The sequence below is a fragment of the Equus quagga genome, chromosome 11 (assembly GCF_021613505.1).
Source record: "Equus quagga isolate Etosha38 chromosome 11, UCLA_HA_Equagga_1.0, whole genome shotgun sequence".
NCBI lineage: Eukaryota > Metazoa > Chordata > Mammalia > Perissodactyla > Equidae > Equus > Equus quagga.
The window spans coordinates 16,805,877-16,821,419 of NC_060277.1; the positions used below are offsets into that span (position 1 = coordinate 16,805,877).

General features: G+C 43.4%; 1 protein-coding gene across 1 annotated transcript in view; it reads left to right on the plus strand.

The window, feature by feature from the left end:
* Window positions 1-9,712, plus strand: part of MCM9 (minichromosome maintenance 9 homologous recombination repair factor) — a 90,468-nt gene extending 80,756 nt beyond the window's left edge. Inside the window, exons 11-13 of the mRNA XM_046675537.1 lie at window positions 660-742; window positions 1,436-1,581; window positions 6,088-9,712. Coding sequence (XP_046531493.1) covers window positions 660-742; window positions 1,436-1,581; window positions 6,088-7,561 — 1,703 coding nt within the window. The 3' untranslated portion in view covers window positions 7,562-9,712. The remainder of the gene's footprint in view (window positions 1-659; window positions 743-1,435; window positions 1,582-6,087) is intronic.
* Window positions 9,713-15,543: the final 5,831 nt, after the last annotated feature.

The window sequence follows — 15,543 nt, forward strand, 5'->3', positions numbered from 1 at the left end:
TCCCCAAGGCATGAGACTTACGTAGAGACACAGAATTCACGTGCCTCTCAAGAGTTTTTTTTTTAACATTGGCTTTTACATTTAGCCCTTGTTTAAATAATTCTAAAAAAAAAAATTCATATGAACTGACTGTATCATATCATGACATATGCTTAATAAAGAGTTCTTTAAAACAAATGCACTTCAATTTTTCAAGGATTTATAGCTAATATGAGGACAGGAAATACTGAAAATTCAGGTTTGCAAGTTTGGTAGTTTTGAAAAGCTCACAGATAAAGAGAAGTGCCAGAGATGAGAAATGAGTTTTAGTTTTGTGTATTTCTATAATAGACTAGAAAATGAGGATTAAAAGCTGTTGAATATTAAATATATGTTTATATAGCCCCTTTCTTTTCAGTGGTTCAGAGTACTTTTTTCATATAAAACTATGTACACAGAATTGCCGTGGGCTATGCAAAAGGATTAGGCCAATTATTAGAGAAACAACCCTAAAGGCAGTTGAACTTCGACTTCTGTGCTTGTTCTAGTAAAATTAGTTTGTTATTAGTAGCTCATTTATAAAATACAGTTTGGACAGGATCAGGTATTACATTTATCACCTCAAATACTCATTAAAAAACTCCTGTCTTCAAAATTTCAAATGTGTCTTACTTTCTTAGCTCATGCTCGCCTGATGTTTCGTGACACTGTGACTCTGGAAGATGCTATTACAGTGGTGTCAGTAATGGAGTCCTCGATGCAGGTAAGGATATTCTGAACCTCATATTTGAACCCTACTTATAAGCATCGAAAAAAAGATGATTTATAGCATATCGGAAGTAATAAAAATGATCATATTCTAGAGCTAATAATTCCTGGAAATATCTAAAGGAAACCTTTTTTTTTTTTTCTCCTTTTTCTCCCCAAAGCCCCCCCAGTACATAGTTGTATATTCTTAGTTGTGGGTCCTTCTAGTTGTGGCATTTGGGATGCTGCCTCAATGTGGCTTGGTGAGCGGTGCCATGTCCGTGCCCAGGATTCGAACCAACGAAACACTGGGCCACCTGCAGCGGAGTGCGCGAACTTAACCACTCGGCCATGGGGCCGGCCCCAAGGAGACCATTTTTAAAAAGGGAAAAAATCATCATGGAAACATTCTCTACGTTAATAGCATTGATTTTGCCCATTGGTGTGAAGTAGTGGGTCTCAATCCATTTTCTCCTCAACACACCTGAAGGATGCTCACGGTCCCACTAGTGACAACATGGCTTCCTAGAGCAATGCTTGCCACCAAGAATTGGGGGAGAGGACTATTGAAATTTGAAAAAGGCTCCCAGGTGATTCCGATACCCAAGAGGGGTAGAGGGCTAGTCTTAGCCATCCGGGTCAGGGGTCCCCAGTGTGTCCTTCCTCTCTGCAGGCGGGTCTGGTATTCTCCATTTTCTCACCCCTTCAGGGAGGTGCGCTGCTGGGAGGTGTGAATGCACTCCACACTTCCTTTCCTGAAAACCCCCTGGAGCAGTACCAGAGGCAGTGTGAACTTATTCTGGAAAAGCTGGAGCTGCACAGCCTCTTGAGTGAAGAGCTAAGAAGACTCGAAAGGTGAGAAAAGAAAACCAAGAAAGGCATATAATGGAAAATCCTTGCTTGGCATTTAGTGAAACACAGAAAGTGTAACTGAAATGGAAAATCTGTCTGTACTCTCTGTAGGGGATTGTTTCAGTTATCTCTTGCCGTGTAATCAACTACCCCAGAGCTCGACAGCTTAAAAAAAAACACGACCACCATTTTAGTGCTCGCTCTTCTGGGAGAAATTCAGGGGGGCTCTGTGGGGATACTTGTCTCTGCTCCACATGGCGTCAGCTGGGGCCGCTCATACACCGGCGTTTAGCTGGGAGCTCATATGGGATTGAAGCATCCAAGATGGCTTCTGTCACATGTGTAGTGCCTTAGCTGGAGTGGCTTAAATGGCTGGGGGTTGGCTGGGCCCTCTCTCTGTAGGGTAGTCACAGCTTTGACATGGTAGCTTAGGGCTCCAACAGAGCAAAAGTAGAGGCTGCCAGGGCCCTTACAGGCTGGGCCTGAACTAGCGCAACATCACTTCTGCCACATTTTGGAGGTCAGAGCAAGTAAGAGGGCCAGCCCACATGCAACATAAAGGGAACTAGACACCACCTCTTGACGGGAGGAGTGGCATAGACCTACCAGGATAGGGGAATTGATGGCTGCCATCTCTGGAGACTGCTTTCCACAGCTGCGTTTCCTTGGCTTGCTGGTTTGGTGAGCCTCGTGGAGAAGTCGGACTGACTGGTCCTTCTCTCTATATAGTAAGCTGTATATAAATTCACTATCTAGTAAGTTGGTATCACTGGGTCCCGATTACATAAGAAGCACCAAGGTCAGCCACCCACAGTTCACACCCAAGATGCACGGTTTCCATAGCATCAAGAAACCGGAGTGAATGGGCTTTATCCTGTCTACTACCACCACTTCTTCCTCTTCTCTTTCTTTGGCTCAGTGTGAGAAGCAGGGCAGTGCTATTCAGAGAGGTGGCTGGGACGGCTGCTACGAAAGAGGAAGTTGGACACCAGAAGAGTGATCTACCCCAGGCCAGACCTGGACACAAAACATTTTGATAACTTGGCTTTATCATTTTTCCTCACCAGGAGAGGATATGTACAAGGGAGTGTACATAAAGAATTGTTGTGTTTATTAATATTTTAATTTTATTCTTCTTGTTTTTAAAGCTTTCTTCCAAGCTTGATAAATATTTATCGGTAGTCTATATATGACCCTGGTGACAGAAAATCACAGGCAGAAGACAGGCCCAGGCTGCTTTCTGGCCAGCCTAGGCTAGTAAGCTGAGGAGTTAGGGGTTGGTTAGAGGTAACCAGGCCTTGCTTTCCCCTGGGCAAGGCCCTGCTGGCTCCTTAGCAGCAGCTCTGAGCCTCCTGTCAGCATCCTGATCTTCCTTCTCTACATGCCCGAGTTCATGACTTTTAAAAATTTACATATTTAACAGACTAAAAAACATCCCCGGTGAGAACGATGTATTTTATGTCAAAGAGGGAAATTTGTTTTTCATCCTCCAGGGTAACAACTCAGGAATGACAAAAGCAGTGTCCACAACTCAACTTTCTAATGACTTGTTAAAATGTGGACACACGGGAAGGACCATGGCACGTGTATTACCTAAAGAATTTTTCCCTGAACTTTAGTGTTTCGTGCTCCCCAACTACATGAGCTTCTAAAAGGCTAAGCTTTGAGTCTGTCCCTGTGAAACAGGAATGAGGAACGGCAAGTGTATCCGTTGGGTGTCTTCATGATCAGTGCGAGTGGCTTAATGATTGACCTGAACCTGGTTGTTGGTGTTGCTCTCGGAGCTGGGGTCTGGTGAGCCAAGTGCCCGTGGAAGTGGAGCAGCTGCAGGAGGATTTGGGGACCACACCGGGATAGTGACTGTATTAAATAAAGCCCTGAGTATTCTTTTCCTGTGTTTCTCTCTTGTTTGCTCACTCTCTTCCTCCAGCAGCATCCTCTTTTGAATTTGTAAAACCTCAGCACTCCCTGGGGAGGCGTGGAGACTGCCTCTGTCCTGCTGATACCCAGGTGCCAGCCTGCAGTAAACTTGCACTTGGTGTAAAACCAACCCCCTTTTCTTTTGGTCTCCTGGCTTTTTAATGATCCAGCACATGGTGTTAAGATCAGAGCTGTTCCTTTGGTTCTTTTGTGTTTGATGTGGCTGGTCCTTTTCACACCTGCCCTGGGCTAGGCTTGGCTTTTGGAGAGGCTGCTCACTTTGACCAGAAACTGGTCATTTTGACTACCAGAAACTGACATGCTGGATCAGGAAGGGGGAAGGAATGTGAGGCTCAAGATCAGTGTTATGTGATAGAGAAACAGCAATAGGACTTACCGGATTCAAAGTGACCCTCCAGGAGAAAAAGAAGAGAAAAAAGGTAGGTAATGATCTAAAAGATGGGATTCTGCCTTAAAATATTCCTTTCTTCTGGTATTTCTTTGTCATGCAGGGCCATGTTCTGGTGTTGATCCTCGAAGCAGCAAAACCCAGTGCCCTGCAAGTGAAAGTGAATTACCTCAACAGCACGAAAAGCTAATCTCATCAAGTGAGAAAACCCCAGCAGCCTGTGGGTTTATCCCCTTAGGAAAGAGTTCTCTATTCCTGAAGGAGATCACACATTAATAATAAAACCATTTGTATTTTTATCACACTTTTATTCTGGAAAGTGCTTTACTAGTGACAGCCTGCCTCAAGTGGTGGCTAGTCTACCCACCTTGAAACAGAGTGCAAAGATGCTGTCTTTTAGGAAGGTCTAGTAAAACTAGACTCTCTTTTTTCTTTCTTTCTCTTTTTTTGGGGGGGGGGAGGGTGAGGAAGATTGGCCCTGAGCCAACATCTGTTGCCAATCTTCCTCTTTTTGCTTGAGGAAGATTGTCGCTGAGCGCTAACATCTGTGCCAGTCTTCCTCTACTTTTTATGTGGGATGCTGCCACAGCATAGGTTGATGAGCCGTGTGTAGGTCTGTGCCCAGGATCTGAACCAGTGAACCCCGGGCCACTGAAGCAGAGCACACAAACTTAACCACTATGCCAGTGGGCCAGCCCCCCAATACTAGATATTTTATGTAGGGGACAATTTAATTCCCAAAGTCAGAGTTAGACTGAAATACTAGGACTAAATTTATTCTACCCCTTAAAATTCCCCATCTTTTAGCACATTGTTAAGGAGCTTTAACAGTTATGAGTATCTCTGACCTCAACTTGATGCTGAAAACATACTTGATAGTAGTAATGTTGAAAGGTATTTGGGTTTTTTGTTTGCTTATGACTACACTGAACATGGATTTTACTGTGCTGATGTTTCCAAGTGTACTGTGAATGAATATAACCCAATATTTTTACAGTAATTTTTTGTTTTCCCTGATTATGAGGTAATACATATTCTTTATAGAGTATTTTGAAAAATAAAAGTAATGAATTAAGAAAACAAAAATCACATACAATCTTATTTCCCAGAGAGATTTACCATTAACATTTTAATGTATTTAAATGTTTACATTTAAAATTCATGTAAATTTAATGTATTTTCTTGTATTCCTTTTTTTTATGATTTCACATGATTTTTAGACTGATTTACTCATGTGCTTTTTGGTGCAGTTCTTTTCAGATTTAGTGCAGGTCGTATTAGTGCATAGATGGAAGCAGGGTCGTGTTGCCCTTCTATTGAAAAGGCGTTTCTAGGTTGTTAGGAAGGGCTTTCTAGAGGAGCTCCTTCTGAGAAACTACAGTCCCTGTAGAAACGGGTCCTCTGGCATTATTTCACTTTCCAATATGCCCAAGATTTGAAATGAATATCACTGATCAGATCCTTCAATCTGGGAGGATCAGTGGGTTTCAACTCGGTATCGGTTTTGATGAAGAGCGTCTGCCCAGAACACAGGTTGAAACATGGCTGGGCTTTGCATGAAAGATGTCACAATTGCCCGCGATAGGTCTGCCACGCCCGTGAATGGCGGAGGGGGCAGCGGGAGCTGCTGTACAGAGGAATCAGTCTGCTACTCCTGAGGAAGGTGACTTTTTAGGTGCGCTAAAATTCGGTGCCTCGGTTAGGGAAAGAGGTGAGAGATCACAGTTTCTAGTTTTTCACTTTGGTTCTGGTCTGCACACTGGCTACCAGACAACCAGAGCCACTTTCTCGATCAGCAGTCAGCTACAGTGCAGACAGCTACTGGGCTGTGTTGTAGCTGAACGTTTAATATGAGAAAGAAGACTGAGCATCTTCCACTGACCTTCAAACAATCTTAAATGAATTAAATAGACTTTCAGAGAGCTCTAAAAATGTAACAAACCTGCTGCCTCATTTTCTTTATTTTACTACAGTATTGGGCTAAATGAGAGTGATTATCAGAGCACTTAAATCCTATACTGATGACAGGATAATTTCCCCCTGCTGCTCTGGGAAACTGTGTTTGGTGTTACCTTGGGCTTATGTTGGACATAAACCTTTAGGTGGTATCTCAGAGACTAAAGAAAGGAGCGAGTGCTCTTCCCTTCAATACGTGTTTTCCTTCTGTGTTTCTGCTGCAGGTTACAGAGTCAGAGTGCGTGCCAATCCCAGCCACTGGCAGTGGAGGGAGAGACTGCTCCAGGATCCTCGGGAAATGATCCAGGGGAAGAACCCGAGTTCAGAACATCCACACAGCAGGAAATACATTGTGGCACGCATGCCCCCTCTGCGGGAGGCAGTCCCCGGGGAAGCCCACTTCTCGATCCCTCATCCCATCTGGGGCCCAATAGATCAGCAAGTAGAAAACATTCAGCTGAGCACAAAAATAGCAGAGATGACAGTTTGGACTGGTTTGACTCCATGGCAACTCATCAGATTGAACCTCAAAACACTGTTCCTGTGTCTCCTCGTCCCAAAACAACTGGGGGAAAAATGGCTTTGAAAATCTCCAACAGTAAATCTCAGGGTAAGGAAAAGAGTGAGCCAGGCCAAGGGAGCAAACTGGAAACTGAACAGCTTCCAGCACCAAGGGAGACAGAAGCTCCATTGAGGCCAGACAACGGTGAGGGTAAAAAGGCAAAAAAGGCAGCGATGGTTTCTGAAGCAGCAGCATCTGCTGAGGAAGCAGACTCAGTACTGACTCATCACGTCCCCAGAAAACTGCACAGGCTGCGCCAGGAGAGGGCCCAGGCTTCCTGCAGAAATCCCGCCAGGGCGCCTTCACAGCCCGCAAGCCCTTCTCACCCGCAGCCGCTTGCTGTACGCTGCCCAGAAGGAAGGCGGGAAACTCCCAAAAGAAGGAGACAGAAGGCCGTTGCTCAGGCCGAAGAGCCTGAACTTGAAAGTGTTGAGAGTCCGGGTCCCCCAGTGGCCAAACTGGCAAAATTTACTTTCAAACGGAAGTCCAGACTGACCCACTCCCCTGAAGACCACAGCCGAGTGTCTCCTGGCACAACTAAAATAGCACCTCAGAGTCCTAAAAGTCCCCACCACGAAACCAGAAAAGGAGCGGCTCTGCCTGTGAAGGGTCCAGAAAAGTTGGCCTCTACCTCAGGAAGCAGAAGCTCGGATCGGCTGCAGGGTAAGACAAAGGAGGTGGCACGGCAGCCTCCAGAGAGAGACGGGTCAGGAGAGAAGAGGGACCGTGCCCCGGAGAAGAGAGTTACTCAGCCTGAATTAGAGCTTGGGAATGAGACGGGGCGTTTTCATCCTACTTGTGAAAGAGACAAAAAGGAGGAGGTTTCGTGCAGTGATAGGAGCAGCAAGGTTCATGCTTGCACACTCGCCAGATTGGCAGACTTCTCCTTCACTTCCCCCTCTGAATCCAAATCCAAGTCCCCTCCTCCTCCTGAAAGGGGGACCTGCGGGGGGCGTGGCCCAAGCCCCCCTCCTACCAGCACAGCTCCACTGCTCGGCAGGAGAAGGAAAACATTTCAGCTGGAGGGGTCCACGGCGAGATTGTGTCTTCCCAAAAACTCTCTCTTCACTTTACCAGAACTAGATGATGACACGTTAGATTTTGATTGGGATGAAGAAATGAGAAAAAAGCCATAATCATGAAAAGCTTTCTGGTCAAATTTTACCCTCCCCAACTCAACACAGCGCCTTCAGGGCATCATCGTGGTGTTTGTATGTGCACAGAACCCTTGGCCACATTGAGTGCCATTCTGAGTACCAGCTCCTCCAACAGGTTTTATAATGTCAAGTTTATCTTCGTGACTTGAAAAGTTGTATAATCAATGTAGGTCAGTGTGATACCAGCACTTGAATCGAATTAATTGACGTTGTGCTTAATTTTGCAAACGGAGTCCTTATATTCCCAAAGATGTTTCTGTTTGTTTTGTTTTGGCTTGGTTTCTTTTTTAAGGGGGAAGGTCTTCCCTACATCCCTTCTTTCATTCAGTCGGGGACAGATGCCAGGAAGGTGGCGCTCATAAAGCTAACAAGGCAGGTGAACTCTTTTCCTTTTTTTTTTTCTGCATTTTTTTTTTCACCCAAGATGTGCTGAGTATGGTGAACATTTATCATGATTTGCCAAAAATTATGTGATTTTTCTAAAATTTTTTTGTGTTTATTCTCGTGTCAGATGAAATGTGACTAAAGTTTTTTTCTTTGAGAGGCATCCTCACAGTTTCATGGTATTCCTAAAGATCTGGCAGCTGGTCAAGTACTAGCTTCCTGAAGTATTGACCTTTTGAGTTGTCCTTTCTTTCTTGAGCCAACATTTTGTGCTTCCAATTCTTTTTATCTTTTGGCCACATACCTTCAACCTTCAACTTCCACCTCAGTCCTGTGGTTGGAAGGAGAGTGTGCAGTAGTCTCAATCATGTGTCGTGGCATCTACCCATGTGGTTAGTATGGAAACGTGATTCCTACTAAGTTATGATTCATTTGTCTTTAAAACCAAGCAGATGACTGTGTCTGGGAGGAAAGATGACTCAAGCTTTGCCTTCCTTAAGTCCTCTTAAAATCACTTCTTCCTTTGGATTCTAGCAGGGGCTGTTAGGAGTCCATAATTACACTTTTTCTTCTAAAATGTGAATGGGTAAAATAATAATTAATAGATTCTTTCATTGAGGGACCTTTAGACATGAAGAATACTCAAAACTACATGTACTCTGTTTAATGATCACTTCATTAAATTCATATAGAAAAAAAACAATTTTTCTTGAGCATTTAAACATCAATTCCAAAATTGAATTTTCCAATTAAATTTTCTGAAAAATTTTAAACTATGATGCAAATTTAGTATGGGCGAGTCTTTTGAAATCTTCAAACATCTTACACAAGTGATAAAAGATAAACGTAAGCAAGGATTATAAAGTTTATTACTGCACACTCCCTTACACCCATTCTAAAACATCAAGAGTATGGTTTACATAGGGTAATTTGATTATTTCTCTACTTAGTAACTTCCCAGTGTAGCATGATTCTTAAGGTGATATATTCCTAATCTTTCAGTGTTGCTACTTTCCTGGGTTTCAGTGTTCTTACTAGAACTGAGGAAAGGAAAGGATCTGGGTCATTGACCAGTTGATTCTTGGTCTGGACATGATCTGATTGTGTAGACTGTGGTCATTCAAACCTGAGCCACAGTGTTGAGCAATTTTTTTTTATGGTAAACTTCTAAGTCCCTTTCTTATAAATTTTTGTCTTTGAAACTTGGTATCTTTTGCCGTAATGATATATTAAGCTTTGCATGGCTGACGGTACCTAACCTACTCGCTTGTCATTAGGGCATTTTGATCTGTTGTTTTTATCATTTAAAATGGTTGTATTCCTTTTTGGGAATCTTGATTCTAGAGCTTTCATTTCTTAGTAATGAGGAATTTAGTTTATGTAGTTAACTTGTCTCTTCAGGACACTGAGTAATTCATATTTTAAAATTGCGGTGTTGAGTTGTCTCTCTTCCTTGGTTACTGTGTATGACCACCTATGCTACCTTCTACCTGCTTATTATTGTACTCATCATACATCCTAGTATTTGTGCTAATAAATCCACCGTATTTTTTATTTTAGTAATTTCTTCTGCCAGGATCATTTGGTCAAGTTACAAGTTCCATGTGTATATTATTTAGTGCTTACCCAGATAGAAATAACTATATATGTAAATATTATAAACAGACATAATTATTACAAGAAATGAAATACTCAATATGAATGGTCCCCTACTTATTAAAAAAATTAAACTTCTATCACCGCCCACTTTTGAGTTATGACTACTTTGCTATGCTTGTGTTTGATGCTCACAATGTCACAACTTGGTCAGTAGGAAGTGCCTTGATGTTGACACCCATGTACTTTTAGGACTCTGACGTTTCTAAAAGCATCCATGCTATCTGAAAACAACTGCATCTTCCAGACCCATTATGATTTTTTCTTCCTGCCCCACTCATAGAATCTGCTACCCCTAAGGCGCTCAACTTCCTTTAGAGGCCACTGGTATTCCAGACTGAACTCCGGGTCTCAGGGATGCTGGGGGTCAGTACTGGGCAGGAGCACTACCACTGCCGTTGGGTCCCTTGTCATAGTTTCAGGGCTGGGAAATGTTTACTGTCCTGAGGTCACATTTATCCTACTGTGTCCTACTTTTCTTACAGTGTGTGCTTTCACGATGACGAAGACTTTCCCCATTTGGTCTGTAATGTGTGTACCAGGGAAGCACAGAGAGGGGACATAGGTACAGTCTCAGAAATCACACTTCTGATCAATAAATGAAAGTGTAATAAATACATTTCATTGTGAAGCAACATGTCAGAACATTTTTATGTCAGGCCAATGGACTCCTTGAAAACATTTTAATAATGTAAAACTATTTAAACACAATAAATGCTATAGCTAATTTTGTTTGTGAGAGAACCAAACCAGAATTTTAATTCTGTTCTAACTATGTAAAAGAGTTGGGTTTTCTGACACTGTGAAAGATATACTCTTCAGTGTATATGTGGTATCCTAAAATTTATAATAGAGATTTTATTGTTGTAATTTTTAGTGTTTCTTAGAAATACGGAAAAAACAAACATATTATTCTGATATCTTTAACTCTTTGGCTTAATTCAACCAAACTTTAAACTTTTTCTGAAGGTTTACCAAAACTTTAATAATAGAGATCTATTCTTGGTTGACAAGTTTTAACAAACCTACATATTATTTATGTGTGTACTGTACTTCATTTCTGTGCCTTCTCCAACTGCTAAAGCTGCCCAGCTGGTGGAATTACTGGAAGACCAATTCTAGAGAAAATCTCAGGTCAACCCCAAGGAAGACCCCTAGAGCTCACTTTTAGCCAATCCACAACATTTGGGAGTTCAGAACCAACCTACCCTGACGGTCTAGGTCATCTGGCACCAGGTTAACCTCCCAGATGCAGCTGATCAAACAGCCCAGCTTCAAATCTAAGGCTCACAGCGCCGAAGGCCAGGCCAGTGCACGTTCCTCAGTGTTCAAAACAACATCTTCTGTGTCTGCTTTCCGTATTGTTAACATTCAGGAAAGATTAAAAAGGCTCCTGGCTCACAAGAGGGGTTTTGTTGCGTCCCATCTTGCAGGTGGCAGAGCCCCCCAGGTATATGGGGAGTCATCACCCACACACGTCCCCTTCACCGTCACGCAGAGGACGTACACAGGAAGCTGTGGAACTGCCCCCTATGACACATTCTTCTGTTTTCTTATCACTTCCACTGTCTTCCCTCTTAAAGGCTTAGGATATGTCTAAAGGTAATATTTGTAAAAGTCAACCTGACAGAAATGTTAAATTTGGCTTAATTAAATTGTTGATGTGTCTATGTAAACACTCCGGTGCAAGATGGAGTCCGAGAAGGGAAACGGGTGCACATGCTGGGCCTGATCTCACCGAGAAGCGGGGTCTGAGTTATTTATGTTGTGAATGTAAATGGTTTTTTCGGCCACTCTTCTTTTTGGAATGTTAAGCCTTGGCCAAGTCGAACCGCCAGAAAGCAAGCATTTGTACTGGGTGCATTTTTCTGTGGGGACAGACTTGGTTTAACTTAAGGCTTTCATAATAAACCAAGCCAGTGTTGAAATATTGCTTAATATTCCGATCTAACTTTTTCAGGGCCCGCTGATACATAAAGGAGAGCAGGTAGCACAGCAAAACAGGGAATCAGGCAAACTGGGTCCTAGAACTGACTGATCACAGCCGGCAGTGTGACCTCACTGTCCTCAGTGATCTCGTCCATAGCAGCCAAGGATGAGGGTTTCGGACTCAGGTGGTGGTGAGTTAGAAGAAAGGAAGCCTCGGAGGCTAGTTGAAATAAAAGTAGATTTGCTGTAAGGATATGGCGGGGAGTCTCACTAAAGACGGGAAGCAAAGTCTCACCAGGCTACATGGCCCTGGAACCGGAAAGTTCTCTCAGCCTCTCCTGGGTCCTGGCGCTGCCTCTCAGTGAGTGTGATCCGGTTTTACTGTCCCCTCCACAGCCCCGCTGTCTGTGCTCACTCAGGGCTTCTCTGCTCCAGGTACGTTGTAGCTTTGCTCTGCTTTGGGACCTGGCTCCAGCAGTGCCTTTCTCTGATCTTTCCTGGTGATACACCCCTCTTCGTCTTCCTGCTTCAGGCTGTGTTCACCTTGGTTCAAGAGGAGGTGTGTGTGGGGTGAGTGGCCACGTGGTACAAACTCAACAGCCAGAGCTGTGGGTGGAGACAGAGTCTCCGAGGGTGTGAGGTGGGAGGCGGTGATTGGCCAGTCTGCCCCTCTTCCATCTTGAGAGGGTCTTGGTTACAGGTTCCATAATTCTACCACCTTTGTTGTTTCTGTAATGGTTACCAACTTGAGGGAGCGTGCCTCGAAAGGCACTGAGATTGAATTCCCAGCCTGACAGCAACGAGGTGTTTTTCAGAGATTGCAAGCCCCTTTTGGCAGGGTGAAAGTGCAGCTTAAGCTGCAGGCCGCAGAGCGAGCTGTTTGTTGTGTGAGTGGTTGCCAAGCTCCCATTGTCCTGTGCGTCAACTGCTCATCGTAACTCCATCATAGCTTTTAGAAATGCTTTGATGAAAGACAAAGTAGATAGAAAATAGAAAGGATATTATTCTGAAATATACCATCGGGAATGATCTCTGCAGTTAAGGTACATCTTAACCTGCTCCAGATTTTCAATGTTACAATTGCCAACAAAGCAGGAACTAGACCCACTGTGAGGAGAGGCAATACAAAGTGTCTTAGGCCTACTTTAATCCTTTTTAGGATTACCGAGAAATGATAGTCCAGAATAATTTTGAACTGAGGAGCAATGCAAGATTGATCTTTAGTGATCTTACCTTTATCATTGTTGGGAAATTAAACTGCTTTTTAAGAAGGGGAACCCAAAGCTGCCTCGCTGAATCTAGCATATCAGAGACCTTGGTTTGCTGCCTTTGAGGGGACCTAATGTGAATGGGGAGCGACGCTAGTGACTGGGGCACAGTAAATCCCTGGAGAGGCTCCTTGTCTGCATCCTTGCCCCGAAGAACTAGTAAAGGTGGAAAATTCAAGTATCTGTTCACATGACCCATCCTTGAACGGGAAAGTACCTGCCAGACACTGTCCAGTCGGTTTTCTTCCCAATATCATTATATGGGTTCTGACAGTTACAAAAGCAATGAAATGTTAATTTCATTATAATTAGATATATGGACATTATAACAGTTTTCTCCAAAAACGGTAAGCTGAGTTTCAAAGAAACTTTGAGCCAAGTTAAGTTCATGACAATTGAGATTTTTCTAAATTGGTTTTGAGCACGTATTAAGCCCAATCAAATTTTAATTACAACATATCAATCATCATAACATTAGTACTTAATTTTCGAAATGTATTTGATACATGACAATGATTTTCGCAACTAGTAATGTTCATAATTCAGGTGATACCCCATTTTACAAATGAAGAAAAAGCTCAAACATTTAAGTGAGTTTTTAAAAATCTTTAACATACCTTATTTGAAAGAAGTTTAGGGGGGCCGGCCCAGTGGCTCAGCGGTTAATTCGCACGTTCTGCTTCGGCGGCCTGGGGTTCACTTTGATCCTGGGTGTGGACCTACGCACCGCTGGTCCAGCCATGGTGTGGTAGGAATCCCACATATAAAGTAGAGGAAGATGGGCACAGATGTTAGCTCAGGGCCAGTCTAACTCAGCAAAAAGAGGAGGATTGACAGCAGATGTTAGCTCAGGGCTAATCTTCCTCAAAAAAAAAAGATTAGGTTCTGGGACAAATACTTCCCAAATCCTTCCCTCACTTTTTACTGCTCCATTAAAAATAATATCTATTGATAAAGGGTAGAAGTTATCTACTTAGATTGCTTACTATGTGCTACTTATTCTTTACGCATTTTTCTAGTGTTAATTCGTTTAATTCTCCCCACAATCTATACTATAGTGGTATTATCCTCATTTTACAAATTTAGGTAACCGCAGCTTAGAGATAACTAAATAACTTGACCAAAGTTACCTTAATATATTACTTCACAAAATGAGAGAACAGTATTACCTCCAGAAACTCCCCACTTTGCCAAGCTCCTGGTCCACTTCCCACCATACGTGAGGCTTTGCCAGGACCTGCACCGCGGGTCCTGCCTTCTCGCCAATACCGCAGATGGACCATCTGTGCTGCTATCGAAGAAAACCCGTCCTCTGTGTGCTGGATCCCATCCCCTCCTGCCGGCTCCAGCAGTTCTCCCCTCGCTGCTTTATCCATTTACCCCTCTCCACTGTACCCTTTCCACCAGCCTACAGACATCCTGGTATTTATCCCATCTTAAAAGAACAACAACAAAACAAAACAATAACAAAACAGCTCTCTACCCAACCTCCCTCTCCATTTCTCTGTTCTGGCAAAATTTTTTAAAGAGTTGTGTATTCCCCAGTCTCCATTCCTGTCCCCTCTCCTGGCCACTTCAGGTCAGCTTTTGCCCTTGGCACTGTGTTAAAGTTCTCTTATCAAGGTCACCAAGGACCTCCATGCTCGTCCTCAGTCCTTACCTTACTTGATTTGACAGTCGACTACTCTCCCCTCCCTGAAATCCTTCAGACTTCGCCTCCAGGAGATCAGCTGCCTGTGGTTTTCCTTCCTTGCCTCTTAGGGCCTCCTCAGCTTTTCTGCTCCTTGCCTAGTTTCTCCTCCTCCCCTGGACCTTTAATGTTCGAGTGACCCAGGGTTCATTTCTTTTCCCACCCTCTCCCCGTTACTCTCTTTGAGTCTTAGGACTCTCAAAACCCATCAATTAGTCTATGATTCCTTTCCTGAAGTCCAGACTGTAATATTCAACTCCTCTTCAATATCTCTCCTTGGGTGTCTAAAGGATATCTCAACCCTCACTGTATTCCAAATTATACTCCTGACTTTTCCCCCCAAACTTGCTCCTTTCCCAGATTTATCCATCTTGGTAAATGAATGGAGACTCCATCCTTCCAATTGTTAAGGCCAAAAACTTCAGAGTTAGCCTTGACAGTTTACTTTCTCTTCTATCCCACATCCTATCTGTTAGCAAATCCTGTGGAATGTCCACTTAACATATACCCAGAATCTGGCCACTGTTCACCACATTTGTGCCCTCACACTGGGCCAAGCCATTGTTCTCTCTTGCCTTGTTGCCCTCCTTGCCTCTCTGTGGGCTATTCTCAGCACAGGAATCAGAGTGATCCTGTTAATAAATAAAGTCAGATCATGTTACTTCTTACCTCAAACCCTCCAGTGGCTCCTTACCTCGTTCTGGGTACAAGCCAAAGTCCTTATAATAATGCTGCCTAAGGCCCTACACATCTGGCCACCTGCTACCTCTTTGACATTGCACACCAACCTGGCTGTTCCTGTAATTCTCCAGACATGATCCCGCCTCAGGGCCTTTTCACTTGCTGTTCCATCCATATGAAGTGTTCTTCTTCTGAAGGTGATCACTCCCTCACCTTCTTCAAGATTTTGCTCAAATGTCTCCTGTCAGAGAAGCCTACCCTAACCTATTCGAAATAGCAGAACATTTTTCCCCTTACCCAATTTTTCCCTAGCATTTTCATCATCCAACGTACTACAAAATTTACTCCTTTAT